Source organism: Heloderma suspectum, chromosome 1, assembly GCF_057233095.1.
Source record: "Heloderma suspectum isolate Gila_16-S chromosome 1, 16-S_ref, whole genome shotgun sequence".
NCBI classification, from domain to species: domain Eukaryota; kingdom Metazoa; phylum Chordata; class Lepidosauria; order Squamata; family Helodermatidae; genus Heloderma; species Heloderma suspectum.
The window spans coordinates 230,078,560-230,098,646 of NC_139458.1; the positions used below are offsets into that span (position 1 = coordinate 230,078,560).

A 20,087-nucleotide genomic window follows, 5' to 3' on the forward strand; every position below is an offset into this window, starting at 1 on the left:
ACCAGACATCTTCCATTTACAACCTGTCCATGTTTTCCCATGGCTTCTTTTTTCTTATCACAAAAATGGTTGAGGATGGAATAGCTGCACAAAGCCTTTTGATAAGTAGCACTCTGTCTGGAAGCACCTTAAGGAAAAAGGTGGGAAAATATGGGAAAGCACAAGTGGAAGATGATGCACACCCATAAAATTCATTGTTTGAGGCAGAGCCATTGCACAATAAAAACCTAATCTGGAAGCACCCAAGAAGTGGCTGGTGTTCAATGAAGCACAGAAGGGGGTAGGAGACAGAGGATTTTGGTATGAACATCTGACCTCCTGCCTGTTCAGTTGACATTGCTTTTTAGTGTTTATGATTATCAAAAAGCATTTATTTTTATTTTAAAACGTCATGAAGTAAACTGCTTTTGCGAAGATGAGGCATAATACATTCGTAATTTACTCATGAATAAGTAAATGAACTTGGTAGGGCATCAGAAGGAAACATTAGAAGGCGAGAGAGGGAGGCCTCGGCTGATTCTGGGGAGAGGCTACAACAGTCGGGTTTGGAAGTAGCACCGGGAAAGGTGGTCATGGCCGCCCAAAAGTAACGTGTAAGCAAACGCAAGCTTCGCTCGTGTCATTTCGACTTCTTTGGCGGCCGGATTTCCCTCCCATGTTATTTCCGTTGCGCCCCTCTCCAAGACTGCTCCTCCAGGCGCTCGAGGGTCGGCCTTTGCGTGCGCCAGGGCGTTTCATTCATGGCTCGTTTCCGGGCCTCCTTAGCTCCGTATCCGACCCGGCTTTTTCCTACTTCGCAGCGCTCAAACTCCGCAAGCTGAGGAAAAATCTACAGAGACAGGGAGAGAGACAGAGGCTGCCCAAGCGTCCGGCAAAAAACGGGAGCTGCCACTCGCCATGACACTCTGCGAGCGCGGGGCTTCTGCGCAGGGGAAGCCCGCTACACCTCACACAGGAAGCGACAGCCCAGCTTTCCGAGAGACGCCAGCGAGGTCCGGCGTGGCGTGTGAATCCAAAATATTTATATCCGCGACCGAGAGCCCCGCCCAGCCCCCTGAGCAGGAAGTGGCGCACGCGGGGGGCGTGAGGCGTTTTCCCGCGGCTCGGGGAGGCCGGAGGCGATGGCGGGGGGAGGGGCGCGGGAGCCTGCTGCCGGCTGGCCTCTTCTGGCCGCTGTTTGAATTTGAGATTACACTTTTCGTGGCTGGAGGCTCCAGCATGGCGGCAGCCAGTCCCCCGGGGGGAGAGCAAGCCGCGCCAGCGCCCCGGAGCGCCCCGGGTCTCGTGGGGGACGTCGGAGCCTCCGCCGCGGCGGCGGCCCCTGACAGGTCAGTCTCCGGGCGTGGGGCCTGCGTGGCTGGCTGGCGGGCGGCGGCCGAGGCGCCCTTTGCGTTGGGCGAGCGCGGTGCGGAGCAGCAGGTGGCGGCTGCGGCAGCAGAGGCGCCTCCCGCCCGCAGTTTCCCGCTGCCTTGCGTTACGTGGCCGGCAGTCGGGTTGCCATTTTCTACCGGCAGAGCGGAGGAAGCTCGGCGCCCCCTCCCCGCACTGGTGGACGCTGCTGGAGTTAGCGTAGTCTGTATCTTGTCGACACTTTACAAAATTGGCTGTTGCTGTATTTTTTTCCCTCGCGGGGACGGTGAACGTGCGTTATACCGAAGAAATGGTTTGAGAAAGGTAGCTGTGCTATTTGGTTGGTGTTAAGAAAACCGCAAGTCACGTGGTCCTTTAAAGTCTAACAGACTTAATGTAATTTGACCATAATCTGAGTATCTTGTATCTGCGAGACGAGATATAAAAGCAGTTCCTTTTGTGGTGGAAGGTGGAAAGCTAGAGAAGATGCCAAGGGCACCATGAAACCATCATGAGCCATCATATATTGCAGTGCATATGGTGCTTGCAAGCAATGCCTGTATATGCAAGTTCTACTGATTTTGTCAGTAAGTTGATCTTGGTATCAAGAAAATGTAACGGCACTATGGATATAAGGTTTATCTGCTGCAGATGCCTCTAAATTAGCTGTGATGAATGCTCATCAGAGCTTCTAGGGGAGTAATCCTATGCAGATTGACGGCCGCAGCTGAGCCCAGGGGCAACCACCTATCCAGTGCAGGGAGGGAGGACTAGTGAGGAGCGGATCTCCTCCCCGCTCCCACTGCCCTGCTTCCGTGGCTAGACTGCCAATTTCGGCTGTCTAACTGTGGGACCTCAGAGCGTGGGGAGAGGTGGACGGATGACATAGGATGTCTCGTACCGACACTTCCGACCTCCCCACCCCTGCCCACCACCGACGCCCCATTTCACCCGCTCCGCGTTGCTCTTCCATGCACGGAGCATGGGGCTGATCTGCGCTATGAGGTGGCGTGGGAGGGGGTGAGGGTTGGTTCTCCAGAAACTGACGTATCCTATGGCCGTCTAGCCGCTGATTACGGGCCACAGGATTGAGCTCTAGGAGTCTTTTTTTTTTTTCTCAGGGATCATTATTTTTAAGCTAATTAGTACAGTGTTCTGTTATAGTTGCCTTAAATAATAACCCACACTTGCTTTTCTTCTGTGAAGCGTAGCAACCCTATTAAAAGAGCAACTTGGGAACCTGTGGGGTTCAGCCGCCTTTCTCCCTTGGTAATCATTGCAGGAAGGGAACTGGTGTTGTGGGATAGTATGGGTGAGTTTCCAGTTAGAATAGTACAGGGTGCAGTGGGGGGTTAACCCTGAGACTAGATATTAGCCCCTAACCCAAGTATAATTTCGGGACTCTTACCTGTTTCTAATATTTTCCTCTGAGAGGTCTTTGCACTTGGGAGATTCCCCCCCCCCATATTTTTCTTTGTAAAATGGGAGTCTGCCAAATTTGCAGAAACCCTGGCTTGTTTGCGAGTGATTCCATTTTAGTTACATACTAGTCACCTCAATGCTTAAGTTGGTTACTAGTTTCCATATCCTTATTTGTGCAAGCGTTTGAAACTAAGCTCACTCAGTAAACTGAATAAAGTTCATATGTCCCTGAATCTCAAAAATAAGTGTTGCACTACCCTATATGAAGGAGGGCAACAAGCGACGGTTAATTAGGACCTATACGTCCCTGAGTTACTTCAGGCAAACTGAAGCCTGTTCCATAAAGAGTCTGTGCTACTAAAGCTAAATAGTATGATCCATCAGACACACACACACGCAGAGGTGACTACAAAATGAGGTACCAGCTCCTAGTTCCTTATTTGTGTGACAGTTCAAAACGTAGTTCAGTCAGTAAACTGAATAAGGATCTAAAGGTTATGAAACTCCTGCACCCCAAAATAAATGTTGGACTGTCCCCATCAAGATAAACAATAATTATTTCCAAATCAAAACTGTCATTTTTGTGCAATGCATGTTAATGTGTGATGACCCAAAGTGACAACTGCAGATAAGTAATCGGGGGTACAAATTACACAATAAGGTTTGAACCATGCCAGATTACACACTTGCATGCTCCGGGTGGTGTCCTCTATCAGATGGCATTGGCTCACATCTAGTCCAATTTTTTTTTTGTAGTCATGTTAAGAACTTAAGAAGAGTTGTTCTGGATCAGACCAATGGCCTTTCTAGACAAGCATTCTGTTTCCACAGTGGCCAGCTAGGGATAAAAGGGTCATTGGGGCTGGAGGACCTTCCTTGTGAATACACCTCTCTGGGATTTGGAGACCAGGCAGCACACATCCCTTTCTCTCTCTCTCTCTCTTTCTCTCTCCCTCTTTCTCTCTCTCTTTCTCTCTCTCTCTTTCCTTATTCCCAATGTAAAAAAACCTCCCGTAACCTCACCTCACCCCATTTTTTTCTCCCCCCAGCTGGGGCAGAAGCCACCAACCATGGAGAAGGAGCATGAGGCAAAAGAGAGACAAAAGAAATTAAGTTGGGGGCAGGGAGTAAGTAGGGGACTATCCCAAAATGTCTTGCCCCAGATCAAGGTCTCTTGCTCTAGCTCAGGAAAATAATAGGCAGATTTTCTCAGCACCACTTGCAACCCCAGGATCTTCCCCACCTTTGCTGGGGAATTGTACTTCCTGAATCTGCCTGTGTAACCATACCAAACCCATGATGAGTCGTTCTTCCCACAGCCCACTGGGCACAAAAGCTGGTGATCACAGAGAGCAGGCGGAGGGAGAACCAGCCTCCTCACAGTACCAGGGGGTGGGGGGAGATACTCTACATGTGCGTATATGCACTCATGCCCATGCTACCCCCAGCAGCTACCCCCAGCAAGGTAGTGAGGGTGTGTGTCTGGCTAGGAATCTTCAAAATATTGTCAGTGTTCATGGGGGGCAGAGGAAGGGAGAACCAGCCTCCTTTGAGATGTGGGAGAGCAAGCTGCCTCAGACTAGGGAGGTGGGCACTATCAGTGTGCTTAGACACACTCGTGCTCATATGGGGCATGCTCGCGTGTTCTCCAGCATGTGCCTGCCATGCTTTCCAGGCTGGCAATAGTGGCAGCTTAACTTGGCAATGTGGGGAAGTCATGCACCTGGCTAGACATCTCCAAAATATTCCCAGTGTACACAGAGGGCAGGGGAAGGAGAGCCATCTGCCTCAGAGTATTGAGAGAGAGGGGACACTATCCACATGCTCAGAGGCACTTGTGTCAGTGCGTTCCTGCCCTCCTCCCTAGCTGATGATGGCAGCAGCTCCCGGCAATGTGCGGGGAACACAGTTAACTAGGAGTCTCCAAAATAGAGACAGGGGTGATCCAACAGTCATGTTTATTAACAGTCTCAAAGAATTCTAGAAGATTAGTGAGACAGAGTTACCTTTGCAGAAGGCTTGTTGATTCTATTTCTGCAGGCTTGTCCTTCTATATGCTTGCTAATTTTGTATTTAATAATGCCTTCAGCCAATTTATGTGGAACAGACGGTAAGCTAACCGGCTTGTAATTTCCCAGATCCCCCTTGAATCCCTTTTTTATGGTATTATATTGGCATTACATTGGCCATTATCTGGTCCTCTGGTACAGAGACTGATCTTAGGGACATGTTACATATTTTTGTTAGAAGATTTTCTTACATATTTTTTTAGAAGATCATCAATTTCACATTTGAATTCTTTGAGAACTCTAGGATAGATACCATCTGGGCCCGGTGATAGCTTTCAGTTTGAGAACTTAAGGTTGAATCATAGAATCATAGAATACTAGGGCTGGAAGGGGCCTACAAGGCCATCGAATCCAGCCCCCTGCTCAATGCAGGAATCCAGGTCAGAGCATCCCTGACAGATGGCTGTCCAGCATCATCTTGAACGCCTCCAGTGTGGGAGAGCCCACCACCTCCCTAGGTAACTGGTTCCATTGTCATATTGCTCTAACAGTCAGGAAGTTTTTCCTGATGTTCAGCCGGAATCTGGCTTCCTGTCACTTGAGCCCATTATTCTGTGTCCTGCCTTCTGGAATGATATCATATCTCCCCTCAGTCTTCTCTTCTCAAGGCTAAACATGCCCAGTTCTTTCAGTCTCTCTTCACAGGGCATTGTTTCCATTCCCCTGATCATCTTTGTTGCCCTCCTCTGAACCCTCTCCAGTTTGTCTGCATCCTTCTTAAAATGTGGTGCCCAGAACTGGACACAGTATTCCAGATGAGGCCTAACCAGTGCTGAGTAGAGGGGAACTAGTACTTCCTGGGATTTGGAAGCTATGCTTCTTTGAATGCAGCCCTAAAGAGCATTTGCCTTTTTTGCAGCCACATCCCATTGTTGGCTCATCTTCAGCTTGTGATGGACAACAATTCGAAGATGCTTCTCGCTTGTAGTGCGGTTGAGCCACTTATCCCCCCATCTTGTAACTGTGCATTTGGTTTCTTTTTCCTAGGTGCAGAACTTGGCATTTATCCCTATTCAGTGTCATTCTGCTGTTTTCTGCCCAGCGCTCCAGTCTATCCAGATCACTTTGAATTTTGTTTCTGTCTTCCAAAGTATTAGCTATCCCACCCAATTTGGTGTCATCTGCAAATTTGATCAGCATTCCTTGCACCTCCTCCTCCAAGTCATTAATACAAATATTGAAGAGCACTGGGCCCAGGACTGAGCCCTGCGGTACCCCGCTCGTTCCCTCTCCCCAGGTTGAGAAGATCCCATTGATAAGCACTCTTTGAGTCTGATTCTGTAGCCAACTGTGGATCCACCGGATCGTTATCTCATTTAGCCCACTTTGAGCTAGTTTGCTCATCAGGATATCATGGGGCACTTTATGGAAACTTTGCTGAAGTTGAGGTATATTATGTCTACAGCATTCCCACAGTCCACAAGGGAGGTTGCTTGATCAAAAACTGAGATCAGATTTGTCTGGCAGGACTTGTTCTTGACAAATCCATGTTAGCCTCGAGTAATCACTGCATTGTTTTCAAGGTGCTTACAGATGGAACTTCATCTTTTGTCACCACTGTTTGCCTCAATTCTTCAGACACCCCTTCTGAAAACATCAGTTCAGGGACAGGTCCTACATCTTCTTCAGTGAAGACATGAAAATAATTCATTCAGCTTCTTCACAATCTCATCTTCCTTTAATACTTTTAGCACTGTTGCCATCCAACAGTTCAACTGCTTGCCTGCTTTTGGTGTATTTAAAGAATTCTTTATTGTTGACCTTGATGTTGTTAGCAATATGCTCTCAAAATGCTTTTTTGCTTTCCTTATTGTCTGCTTCAGTTTCCTTTGTACAAGTTTGTGTTCCTTTTTTTTGCCTCATTTGGGCAGGACTTCCATTTTGTGAAGGAATCCTTTTTTTTTTTTTCCTAATTACTTACTTGACACTGTCTTTAATCATGCTGGTGCCTCTTGAACGTGGTGCTGCCTTTCTTAACCTGTGGTTTACATTCTAGTGGAGCGTCTCTTATTGTGGTTCTGAGTAACCTCCAAGCATTTTGAAGGGATTTAACCCTCTAGACTCCCCTTTTCAACTTCCTTTTTTTACTAGTTCTCTCATTTTAGAGAAGTTTCCTCTTTTGCGGTCAAATGGGACTGTGTTGGTCTGCCTTGGCAGTTTTCCCCTTAACATATAAATATTAAATCTGATAGCAGTGTGGTCACTGTTTCTAATGGATTTGATAACACATCTCGCACTAGGTCCTGGACAGCACCATTTAGGGTTAAATCCAGGTTTGCCTCCCCTCTGGTCGGTTCTATGACCAGCAGTTCATCCACAGTCATTCAGGGGATTGAAAAAATACAACCTTTTTGTCATGCATGTTCCAGTCATTTATTCAATCAGTTTAGGGGTAGTTGAAGTCACACATCATTACAACACTTCCTCATTTAGAGGCCTCCCTGTTTTCATTTTCCATTTCAAGATCATCCTGAACTTTCTGGTCTGGGTGATGATAGTACGTCCCCAGTACAAAATTACTTTTAGAGCCTGGTATTGTTCCTCTCAGTGCGTTTGTGGAGGAGTCCGCTCCTTTATGGTTTTCTAGTCTGCTTAACATTATGCCCTCTTTGATGTACAGAGGGACACCTCCATACACCCTTCCCTTTCCTTCCTCTAGAGTTTATGACCACTGGTTCTCTCCACCCCAACAGGTTTCTGTTATGCCCTCTATAAGTTCACCTTTAAAACTACATGCTCCAATGCTGCCATCTTGGCTCAGAGGCCTCTAGTATTAGCATAGAAACAGTTTTACATGATGTCCCTCCCCAGATGTCTCTGGCAGGTGCATCTTCTGCTATGGCCCTTAGGCCTCTTTGACGGGCTATCATGTTTCACCATATACTCATGGCCTATTCCCTCCCTGACCCCATTTGTGCAATGAAAAACACTTTCACCTTCATCCCCTAGGGATGATTCAGCCCGAACCAGATGCTTCCCAGCTTCTGTCGACTTTCCCCCACAGTTCAGTTTAAAAGCTGCTTTGCCACCTTTGTTACGTTAAGCATCAGCAATCTGGTTCCATTCTTCTTCAAATGGAGCTCGCCCCTTGTACAGACCCAATTTGTCCCAAAATGTTCCCCAGGGTCTAACAAATCTGAAGCCCTTCTCCCTACACCACAGTCTCATCCATGAAGACGCCTCAGCTTCGTCTGTCTAGCTGGCCCTGCGCATGGAACAGGTAGCATTTCAGAGAAAGCCACCTTGGTGGTCCTAGATTTCAGCCTCCTACCTACCAACCTAAATTTGACTTCCAGGACCTCAAAACTACATGTCTCTACTTCATTGGTATCAAAATGACCACGATCAGTGACTCCACCCCAGCACTGTCTATAAATGTATCTAGACAGTGCATGATATCTGCAACCTTTGCATTAGGCAAGCAGTTTATCATGTTGTCCTCATACCTATCAAAATCCTAGTCGTCTATGTGTCTAATGATTGAATCTCCCTCTACGACAAGCCAGCCACCCGCCAGAGGCACATCCTTGGTGCAAGAGGATATTCATCTTCTGAGGAATGGGTCCCTTCTAAGGGATCATTTCCCTCTTCCACAGAATCACACTCTCTTTTGCCAAGATCCCAAATTCATGACAGAGGAGCTGTCACTCAGGGATTGGGACACTGTTGTTAGTCTGCAAAAGTCTTGTCCACCAACCCCTCTGCCTGTCTCAGCTTCTCCAGGTCAGCAGCCTTGGTTTCAAGGGAAAATGTTCATTACACCGAGCACACGCAGATGAAGTCATACTGCCAGCTGGAAGGCAGTCATACATGTGGCACCCTATGCACTACACTGGATAGCCCTCACACCCTTTCTGGCATTCTATCTTCATAACTGTTTTTTTTATTGTTATTGGGTGTGTTTACCTGGAAAGCTAAGTTATTTACTAGGACAAGGCTGGGAACAGTCGACTTCCCTGGCCTCCTCAGCCTGTTGCTAAACTTGCACAGGTGCTTAACTTGCATGTGTGCTAAAAACTTCTTTTTACCTTGACACCTTGTCATGAGCTCCTTGTGTTTGGTGAGATGCTTTCTGCACATAACTCCTTAGATGCATTTTTTGCATGCACAACCTCCAGTCTCTAGCAGGCAAACATAAGTGTGAGTTGATGATTTTTTTTGATGTTGAAAGATACTGGAAAGCAAGCATGCAACTTAAATATTTCCCATTACGTGAGCTTAATGTTTTCCTGAACAACAGTGGGCATACACACATAGAGAAGGTATGAAAGGCTAAGTTATATGGATACTACCATCAATGCACAAGTTTCCTGAACTACAGATACAATGCCAACATGAAAGATTAATGCATGCTGGTCTATGGCATATCCTAGCACAGCTAAGGGAAGTCCTGGATTATAAGAGAGAGGCAGTATGTTAAAACAGTAATTCAGAATTGTGTAGTATGCAAACAGCATCAAGAGCCACCAGGAAGTAGTTGTCCATTTACCTGAGGACTGACCCCTAGAAGCTCCACTTTCTAAAGTAACAAGTAGACTTTTCTCTCCCCCCCCCCCAATATGAGCAAAGAATTTATTGGAGAAAGCATATATTGTGCTCCTTACATGAGCTAGTTCCAAATGAATTGCTAGATGAATTGCTAGAGCAATTCACTTGGAATTGGTTTTAGAACAAGGTGCAAAATGTTTTGTGTTAGCGCTAAATTAAGTGGTTGCCAGAAACAGACTGTGTAAGTTCGTGTATTCTGAAAATGCCAAAACCTTCAACAAGCTGATCAAGATTTGAAAGAATTTTGTGGCAGAGTGACAAACTTCAAGAATGCTTTGGAGAAAGGGGGATTATTTGGAAATACATTGTTGAGTGAGGAGCCTAGAGGTGAGTATTATGGGAAATACTTGTTTGAGCGGCCAGGACTTGTGCCAAAAAAACCCTAAGAAGATCTGCTTTGTCTTATGAACACAAAACAACCTTAACTAAATAGTAGCAACACTGAACTCAAGACAGAAGAATCATTAGTGCTGATCCTGGCTCATTTTATTGTTGTGGAAACAACCCTACTAAGGAAAATCCAAATGACACTCCTACAAATGTCACTCCATAAAACTTTCCAGGAGGTGGAAATACCGACAAACTTTGATTTATTTTGGAACAGATGGTTAAGGAGTATATCCTGGAATTAAGATCCGCACAGTACAGCAATTCAATCAATAAATAAAAGTTTATTATGCAGTCACAGAGCTGTTCAAAGAACGAAGATGTACCAGAAGCAGTCAAGTTTAACATAAGATCAATTACAGTATGTAGACGGGAATAAATAACAAAGTACTTTAAAATTATGAAGATAAAAATGTAATATGCTTAATTAAAATATACAGGCTATGATACATGGCACAGAAAATTAAGAAATGTGGACTAAAATATATAGGGTAGTAAATTAAAATATAAAATTTAATCTGGCCACAGTGTGTGTGGCCAGAAAAAAAAAACAGTGTTTTTTTTTTTTTCATCTGGTAGTAAGGAAACCAGATACCATTCAGAAGTCCTACCTGGGTATTTTGGTAAGATTGGAGTTAATCTGTTTTGGTAATGTTCATAGAAGCTAGACACAAAAGAAATGGGCTAATATTTCTATAGCCCCATCCCCACAGGGCAAAATCATTAATTAAAACCTGAGAAATGGCCATCTGATACAGGGAAATCAGACAGTTAAACCTAGCCCTGGAAAAAATCAAGTGGTATTTGGGGACCGTTGTGTTCTCTTTTGGAAGATCAAAATCCAAACCTAAATGCAGTGAGGAACAAGTTTTCTGGGCTGCATACATTGGGTACTGTTTGTCCATATCCATAATCCGGCATTTTAACAATAGAGTTTGCCTGACGGGGCCTGTGTGAGCAGAAAATTTACTGATACGCCTAAGAGTTGTAATTTATTGCTAAGGCTTTGCACTATGAACTGACCCTGTTGGAGGAGATAGAAATAACCCACAGAAGTATCAGCAAAGGCAAGCTTTAACCAGAATCTAAAAGCCAGACAGAAGAGACCCCAGTCTCCAAGCGAAGTCCTGCATTACAGCAATCCCCCAAAGCAGAGCACTGAGCTCAAGGTGGATGACTTCATCCTGATAAAATGTCAAAATCCATGTGGAAGTTTGGATGAACTGAAGAAACATTCCAAGGATGTGATAAAGTCTGCTCATGTTCTGTGTTTTTCCCATCCTAAACAATTATTAGAAGACCTGTCCAATTGTTATGCTCTTTGGAATGTTAAGAAGGAGATGAAGTGAAGTTCATAAGGCTAGAGGATGTTGAAACTAAGGCAGGGGTAAGCAATGTCATCCCATGGGCACCAGTGTGCCCCCAGACACCTTCCTTGTTGCCCAGAGATACCCTAATTCCTCCCAATTTTTATTTTAAAAATATTGTTATATTTTCTTACTGGCAGCTGGGATTGCTTCAAAGTGAAGTGGGAGCCTCTACCTGCTCCCACTTAATTTCTCAAGAATGCTTTTGGGCAGGTTACTTGTCCTTTGTGACTAGCCATGCCCACCAATGGCAGCCATTTTATGATTGTGCCCAGGACATTTCCTCAAATTTCCAAAAGTGCCCGTAGTCCTAAAAGGTTGCCTGCCCCTGCTCTTAGAAATAATGTTGCTGTTTTTTTTTTTAGAAAAATGAAACTGAAATTACTGCATTTTTCGTTTGTGTTAGCATAGTTGCAGGAAATTATGTCCTGTTTGTTTTTAAATTTGATGATAAAAGAAATTATTGAGTTCTCATTTCAGATAAGCTTCTCTGTTGGGATTTGGTCTGCAAAATGCTGGAAGGAGGACAGGATGCCACCATGCTACTTGTCTGCCTCTTCCATACCACATAAAGCCCTCTAAAGTGCAGCTGCAGTGTATAGGGTGTATTTCATGTACTGGTACACAATAGGAATATTGTAATGTAGGTGAAAAATCAACGCATTGTGTGCTAAAACGGTTTGCTGTATTACATGCTCTCAAATTAACTTTATAATCTTCTAAAGTGCCTTAATATGCTTGAACAAATGACATATTTCAGTCTCATAAAGAATATATTTCTCTTTGTTAGGCTTCCATTTGCTGAAACAGACTTCGTTGCCCTCTGTGATGCTTTACGAGTAACAGACAGTGTGAGAGTAACTGCTTGGAAGGCCTGTGAAAAAGTATCTATGGATGGATTTGTAGTGAGTACTTAGCTTGCTTTTAAACAGTGTAATGGCCATTCATGTTAGCAAGCATTCAACATAATAAATTGTTTGGTGTTATTGTTTCAGTGTTTTCCTGACAAAACCTTTTTGCACAGGGAGTAGGTGTAGAAACCCCTGGAAGGGTGTAGACCGGGCCTGGATCTGCATGTGGTAACCAGATGGCCTCGTAACCCTTCGCTGTGCCTTGTGGTAATGGCCCTACCATATGATGAACAGCAATCTGTACAATAGTGAAGATTATGTTTAGGCTGAGCATACTCCTGAAGCTCAACTACAGTACTACTGTTCTGTAGTAAAAGTTAGTAAACAGTTTATCATGTTGTAGCTTCAGGCCTGGTTTTGGAACGAAAACTGCCTTGGGCGCCCTGTGGGGTGACCTTTGCTGGGAGCACGACAGGGGGTGTGCAACCCTGTTAATTCTCTTGGACCGCGCAGTGGCTTTCGATACTATCAACCGTGGTGTCCTTCTGGATAGGCTGGTTGTTGTGGGTACTGCGTTGCAGTGGTTCCGATCCTACTTCTATGGCTGATTCCAGAAGGTGGTGCTGGGAGATTATTGCTCTGTGCCTTGTGGGGGCTCTATTCTATCCTCCATGCTGCTTGATATCTATATGAAACAGCTGAAGGAGGTTATCATCAGTATGCAGATGACACCCAGCTCTCTCCTTTTCATCAAATCTGGGTGAGGCAGTGGTTGTTCTGAATCAGTGCCTGGGCACAGTAACGGACTGGATGAGGGCCAATAAACTGAAACCCAATCCAGACAAGACAGGGATACTGTTAGTGAGTGGTTTGTCTGCCCAGCTAGGTGATGTTCAACCTGTTCTGGAGGGGGTCGCAGTCCCCCTTAAAGTTCAGATTAATAGGTTGGGGTGCTCTTGGATCCAGCACTGTCACTCGAGGCACTGGTGGACTTGATGGCACAGAGTACCTTTTATCAGCTTAGGCCGATATACCAACTACGTCTTTATCTCAACAGAGATAGCCTAGTTACAGTTATCCATGCTCTGCTAACCTCTCATCTGGATTTTTGGAATACATTATACGTGGGACTGCCTTTGAAGCATGGGGCTGTCTGGAAACTTCAGCTGGCTCCAAAATAGGACAGCAAGATTGTTAGTGAGGGCTGGCCAATGTGATCATATTATGCTAGTACTCTTCCATCTTCACTGGCTGCCAACCATGTCTGGGCCCAGTTCAAAGTGTTGGGATTAACATTCAAAGCCCTAAATGGCTTGGGGCCAGGTTATCTGAAGGATTGTCTCCTCCCATATGTACCTGCCCATACCCTAAGATCATCCTCAGTGGTCCTTCTTTGAGACCCCTACCAAAGGAAGTGAGGTGGGTGGCTACAAAGAACAGGGCCTTTTCTGCTGTGACACCCCAGTAGTGGGATGAGCTTCCCAGAGTGGCTTGCCTGGCGCCTTCGTTGTGCTCTTTCTGGCGCCAGGTGAAGACCATTTTGTTTTCTCAGACATTTAGTCTTTTAGCTCTGTTGTTTTAAATCTGTTGTATCCTAAATCTCTGCATTGCTGCTAGATTTTATTCTGGTTTTAGTTCATTTTATACTGTGGTTTTATACTTTAAATTTTTATAGCATATCTTCTACTATATTTTATGGTTTTAATTGTTAGCTGTCCAGAGAGCTTCAGCTATTGGGCAGTATAGAAATGTAATACTTAAATAAGTAAACAACTAGCAGAGTGGCTCTGTGTGTCACAAGCAGGCTGCAGTGGAATAAAAACATCCCAGAAGTGCATGTAAACAATGGAGTAAGATAGGTCAGACTAATGAGACTCTACAGGTAAATAAAAACCTCTGTAGTTAGTCAACCTCGGCTGGAGGAAACTCCTCTTTAACCTTCAAATAAAATGTTCAGTTCCTGTGAGAAACTTGTTTTCTTACAAAGTTTATACAAAACAAGAATGTATTAGCATCTGTTGGCAGTGTTTTGTGCTTAACTCTTAAAGATTGTTTTTATTTATATTTAATACTCCTGGCAACAAATAAAGAATTGTATTAAATATACATAAGAGGACCTGAAACACAAATATTGCTGTATACCTCTGGTCCCTAACAAGAGTATGCCTGCTCATGGTTCTAGACAGTCTAGAACAGGAAAATACTGCTTGGGACTCCCAGGGAGGGATTCTTCAGGAGAAGAAAAAAAGACTTATTTTCATTGTTCAGAAACCTCCCCCCTCATTTGCTGCTAAATATTGATAAAGAGTTCCAGTTTGGAGCTGGCAGCCTGCCTTGAATCTGAGCTCTTCAATACTATATATACTGGGGGGCGGGGGGAGATTTCCTTCCTGACAGCTCCTAGTATAGCAAGTGTTTCAAGCTCACCAAATGTAACCAGGATAGTATAAACTGTTAGGGGCTCAAGCAGGCTTACTCCTCCTTTTTATATCCCCTGTCCATCTCCAAATGGTACCCTTAAAATTCCACAGCTCAGAAGCCCTCATTAGTCTGTGCTGAGTAGTCTATGATCAGTAGTCTATGATCAGTACCTGGAAGGTACTGATCATAGGTCTTTGTTGGGCTGTGGTTCCTGTTTATAAATGAAAATTATTTTTTAAAACTGTTATACTTGGGAAGTTCCTGAACTATGCAGAAACCATGACCTTATTTTTGTGTCAACCCGTTTCACTACTAAAATAATAGGCATGTTGTTTCAAGTTTGGTATTAGAGGTAATGGTGATTCCCTCAAAATCTGCTCTGGATGGCTGGAAAACCCACAGAAGCAGATTTTCAGGCTGCGTGGAGGGCTGTGGGGTGGGGGAGGAGAGAAGGAGAAAGGCCCACAGCACTAGTGGAGTTCTGCTAGCATAACATTGGATTTAACCCACAGTTTGCAAAATTTCTGTGTAAAATGGATGCATTACTTAAGGACAGTTAGAGTGGAACATGCACTGGAGTGTGGCCTCAGTGGAAAGGAAAACTATGCAAATTTTGTTTAATCTGAAACTAGCTACGTATTTCATTTTTAAACAATACAGCATTTGAAGTGACAAAATAGAAGGATGCTCTGCTGTGCTTCTGATTTTCAATGTACATGGAAACTACTATTTTTTTTCTTCTAGGACGGCCATATTAATAAAGAATTGTGGGGAATCTACATTTTTACAGCAGCAGTTGACTTGGATGAGATGACATTCACTTTTACGGACCTTCTGAAATGTCTAGGTATTAGGTAGGTTTGTGTTAACCAAGATCCATGCAGTTAAACAGATATGAAGCTTTGAACAAATATTCCCTTCTTGGCAAGGTGCTTAAGTTGGTAGCTCCACACATCCTTGGATGACATTATCTGGATCCATTTCAGGCCTAGGTTTGTAATGGCAACTGCTTTACAATAAGCAGTTTGGTTGCCTGATGGATCAGCTGTAGTGGGAACAGGATGAATTATGCTGGTAGAAGCAGGATTGTTCCTGGATGGGGTTGCACTCCCCCTTAAGTATCCATTTCCCAGTTTGGGAATACTTTTAGATCTGGCCCTTACGTTGGACACTTTGGTGGCTTCTGTGTTAGCAGTTTAGGTTGGTGCACCAGCATGACCCTTCTTAGACAGAGGTAGCATGGCCACTGTCATCCATGTTCTTTGAAACCTATAATTTACTAATACAATGTGTTGTACATAGGGCCCCCATTGAAGACATTTTGGAAACTGGTTTTGGTTGGTCCAAAATACAAGAAGCTAGAAGTGTCATGGATTGTTTGAAATATCTTACACCTGTAGCAAAGTCAACATTGTTTTAGTTAAGCACATGTGCAAGAACAGAAAAAAAATTGGTAGACATCCCCATTTGCTGGATGGAATCCAGGAGGATGTCATCTTGTTAAATGATCACCTTTATGCTGTCTTGGCATGTATCTCCCCTCCTGGGTAACTGCAAAACGTAATCTGGGGGCAGTACCCAATGATCTCATTCCACTAATACAAATTACATTGTGCTAAGGGAACTCTAGCACAACCCCGGGAAATGCACTGCACAAGCTAACATTATTGGCATTGCTCTAGAGGTTCCATATGCAACATTGCAAATTGTTGCCCTCAATTTCCTATTCACAGTAATGAAGGGAAAGAAACAGCTTTTTTTAATCTAAGCCCACCTTCACCATGAGTGTTCAGTCCTTTTTCAAACAGCTGAAATACATTATCAGTAGGGCAATGCACCTGTATCATTACATAGCACTATGGCTTGTTTGATGGTACTGCATCAAACAAGTGGATGACCAAACAGTCATCTGCTTCCTTTATAGGGACAGAAAGGTAACTGTATTTTTAAGCTTCATGATCAAGTAATACAGCAGCTTGTCTGTCCTCACTATCTTCAGCCACAGTTCCAGTTTACACAGTGTTTAACTTCAAATCTCATGCTTTGTCATAGAAGTGTTTGGCTGACAGCTGCAATAACTTTCTTTCTTCATCTCTACAAATGTTTTATTGACAATATAACTTTGTTTCTTTACCCCTACAAATGCTTTATTGACAATATATAAACAATAAAGTTGGTCAAAGTGAACACTAAACAACAAAGACTAGAGGACTTCTAAAGATAAAATAAGACAAAATAATAGGAAGATCAGACAAATACATCTGATAGTAAATATGGTTATTTCTGGGGTAGGGGATGCATAACAGGAGGACAAAATCCAGAGACAACTCTTAATATAAAAGAAATACTGTGTATCTTATTTTGTTATACCTGTTATACTGTCTTGGATTAATTTTTCTGCTAAGCCTGTTTACCTGTTTATAGAAGTTTTCCAGTGTTAAACAGTTTTCATGCTGTTAGTAATAAAATGACTGCTTTGTCAAAAAGTTGATCCTGGTGATATTGAAAATTGATAGGAGGGCTATAGTGGATCACGCTGAATTGTCTATTGCACTATATCTAAGAAGTCCAAATACACGTTGCCAAAAGCTTTTCATATATGAACAAGTCTACCACATGCATGGAAGAGATCCTTGTTCTTTGCACCTCCATTAGAGAGGGGTTAAACTATTGTTGAAGGGATATACTTTTTCTGGAGTGAGATGCCATCTGAGTTAGCTTTATAGATTACTCACAGACTGCCACCAATATGGCTTATAGCAGTTGGTTGTCCGTAGAGAATTCCAGCCTGCATCTGATATAGGAATTCCTACATCTCCTTTCCATGCTGTTTTTAAACGCCTGGTACTTTCATATGACACTGAGATTAACAGCCTGTGAAGAAGAAAAAACCAAACCTTCTGTTTTATCAGCCAGCTGTTAATAAGTTCTCAAACATACTGTCTGGGTTCTCATGACACACTAAACAACAATGGTTTATTTTCCCAAAGAAGCCATTGTTGGTTAGCCTGTCATGCGAGCCCAGACCATGCTTCTCAGGGTTGTTTTTCCCAAACAACCCACCCTGAGAACACATGGTCTGCAGTAGAGATTACCTATGATGGGTTGGCATGTCATCTGCCAGCCATTGTTAGTAAAGGGCATCGGGTAGCGAGCCACTTGGCAAGAGCAGCAGAAACCCTTGCTGCTCTTGCCCAGTGGGGCTGTGTTCACCATTCGCAATTGTAGCAAAGCCCCTGCCCATACCCCTTTTCCCTTGCCAGTAACAACCCCTTCAATGGTGCCCAAATGGCAACTTGGAGGGGCTGTCAACCGCCTCCTTCACCCCACCGATTCCCCCTTCCTGGCTCTAATTGTGATTGCCATCGAGGTCGGGTCCCTTTTAAATTTTCCTTGTCATGTTTTTGCCCAAAAACAGGACTGGGAAACTTTTCCCTCATTTCTTCATAATGGCAGAATGTGCAGTGGGAAACCGGATACTGGTTTTCCCCCCTTGCCCCCCTGCACGTTGGCCAAACATGCGGGGGTGCAGGTGGGGAGAGCCAGTATCCAGCCCTGTAATCACCGCCTCTGCTTTGCTGCTGTCAGCTGTCAAAAATGACAGCTGTCAAGTGCAAGACAGCGATCCCTGTGGGATGGTGGGGAAGTGTCCTGTTTCTACTGAGTATTCGAGGTACCCAGCATGGGGAGGGGTGCCCTCCTACCCTTCCCCATGCCTGGCACCCCTGCTTCTTCAGAAGAGATGGGGTGCTACAATTTTAATTTCATTTCCATGTTCTGATCTTGCGCAAGATCAGAATGAAGACATGAAAAACATATGGAAAGGAGGGTGAGTGGGTGGAGAAGTAGATGGCGAAGTGCAGGACCCCCCAAGGGGTCCGCCCACCCTGGCACAAATGGGGATCCTGCAGGTAAGTGGGTATTCCAGACCCTTATCCCTTGTCCCCCCCATGGGAGGATGGGTGGGTCGGGCAAGGGTCTGAAAAACCCACTTACCTGCGGGTTCCCCATTTTTGCTGGGATGGGACACCCTAGGGGGATCCCACACTTCACCATCCACTCCCCATTGTTCCCTCCCCAAACCATTCCCACTCAGTTCAGGGTAAAGGTGCTTCTCGCAACTTACCTTTTAAAAGGCAAGTTGTGGGAAGCATCTTGGTCCCAAACGGGGGGGAAGGGATGGCTAAGTGGGGACCCCCTGGGTTGCTGGCATACTCCCACAAAAAGGGGGATCCCACAGGTAAGTGGGTCTTTAAGACTCTTCTCCCATCCCCCATGGGGTGGGACAAAGGATAAAGGTCTGAAACACCTACTTATCTGCAGGATCCCCCCTTCATGCCTGGGTGAGCCAACACCCCAAGCGGGTTCCACACTTGGGCATCCACTCCCCCCGCCCAACTCCTCCCCCCGCCTGCAAACCATATCCCCCCACCTGCAAACCATATCCCCCCACCTTTGGATTCCAATGCAATCCAATGGGCGCCTTTAAATCCCGTTGGATTGAAATAGAATCTAAAAGTTCCCTGTGCTGAAAATGGGGGGTGGGGTGTGTGAAATCCCCCCTGCCACAGACTGTTGGAGCAACACAGTCCTTGGCAGGGGGTGGATTTCCCCCCAATTCTTTGACTTCTTTTGGGTCTGGGCTGGGGTGAAATCCCCCCCCCCAGTACTGTGTTGCTCCAACAGTCCTTCTTTGAGGAGGAGATGGATTTTGCCCCCTCACCCCCAATGTTTGGCATGGGGCACCTTTAAATTCCAATGCAATCTAAACTGTATGTAAGCATCATATCCATATTCTTTGAATGGAAGATGTTCTGCTGCTGCCTTTGATGCACACTGCCTGATTAACTTGTGTTTGACTGACTCTTATATATGGGTTTCCTCTACACGAGTGGTCCTCAACCTTTTTGAGTTGGTGGGCACATTGGAGAGAGTGTTGTGAATGCTCTCACAAAATGGCTGCCATGGTAGGTGTGGCCTGTCACAAACCAGAAGACTAAAAGAAACATAACTTGCCCAAGAACCTAAATTCAAGGTAGAGAGCTCCAAAACACAAAACCACCCTTTAGAACCCACAGTTTTGTGCTGCAACACCCATCTCACAGAAAGGAAAGTGGTGAGGCTCAGACAAGTAACTTGGCCAAAAATGCAATATGGGGCCTAAGGACATTCTGGAAATAAAGATGTCTGTGCTTGTGGGATCTTCATTTTGCAGCATGTCAGCCTCCCAGTTTAATTTTTTTTAAATCTACAAAATAAAATGAAACTCAAGAGGGGCTCCACAGACACCATGTTGGAGACCTTGTCACTACACTCTCTGAACCTGAATACCAAAGGAACACATGATGTGGAGAAGGCTGTACTGCTTGACATTTTCTTATGAGTAGTTGCTTCATGATACCTTCTGCCAGTTCAAAGAACATCTCAATACATGTTGTTTCCACTAGAACATTATGGTACCCTAGTTACTACTGTGTGGGCTAGTTTTACCAATGATTCCATTACTAGGATTTTTGTGTGATTTCAGAATAGTCTCGTCCAGTTTCAAATCTGGAGACTGACTGCACTGAATATTCAGTTGCCTCTCAATGAAATGGCCCATTGAAAAGTTATGAGATGCTTCAGGATGTTTTGTTTTTGGAGTAGGCACATTTTACATTTTATTAGAATGC

The 20,087-nt window shown here is 44.7% G+C and overlaps 1 protein-coding gene across 10 annotated transcripts in view; it reads left to right on the plus strand.

Annotated features, from left to right (window-relative positions):
- Window positions 1-282: 282 nt before the first annotated feature.
- The window catches only part of RB1 (RB transcriptional corepressor 1), a 132,504-nt gene continuing 112,699 nt past the window's right edge, over window positions 283-20,087 (plus strand). For 5 of the 10 annotated variants that reach the window (XM_084821242.1, XM_084821251.1, XM_084821277.1 and 2 more), the window contains exons 1-3: window positions 1,108-1,328; window positions 11,934-12,048; window positions 15,160-15,269. In XM_084821242.1, coding sequence (XP_084677368.1) covers window positions 1,219-1,328; window positions 11,934-12,048; window positions 15,160-15,269 — 335 coding nt within the window. In that variant the 5' untranslated portion in view covers window positions 1,108-1,218. Of the gene's footprint in view, window positions 1,329-1,359; window positions 1,675-11,933; window positions 12,049-15,159; window positions 15,270-20,087 lie in introns of those variants that run through there. The other 5 variants (XM_084821301.1, XM_084821331.1, XM_084821233.1 and 2 more) reach the window with 4 other exon arrangements.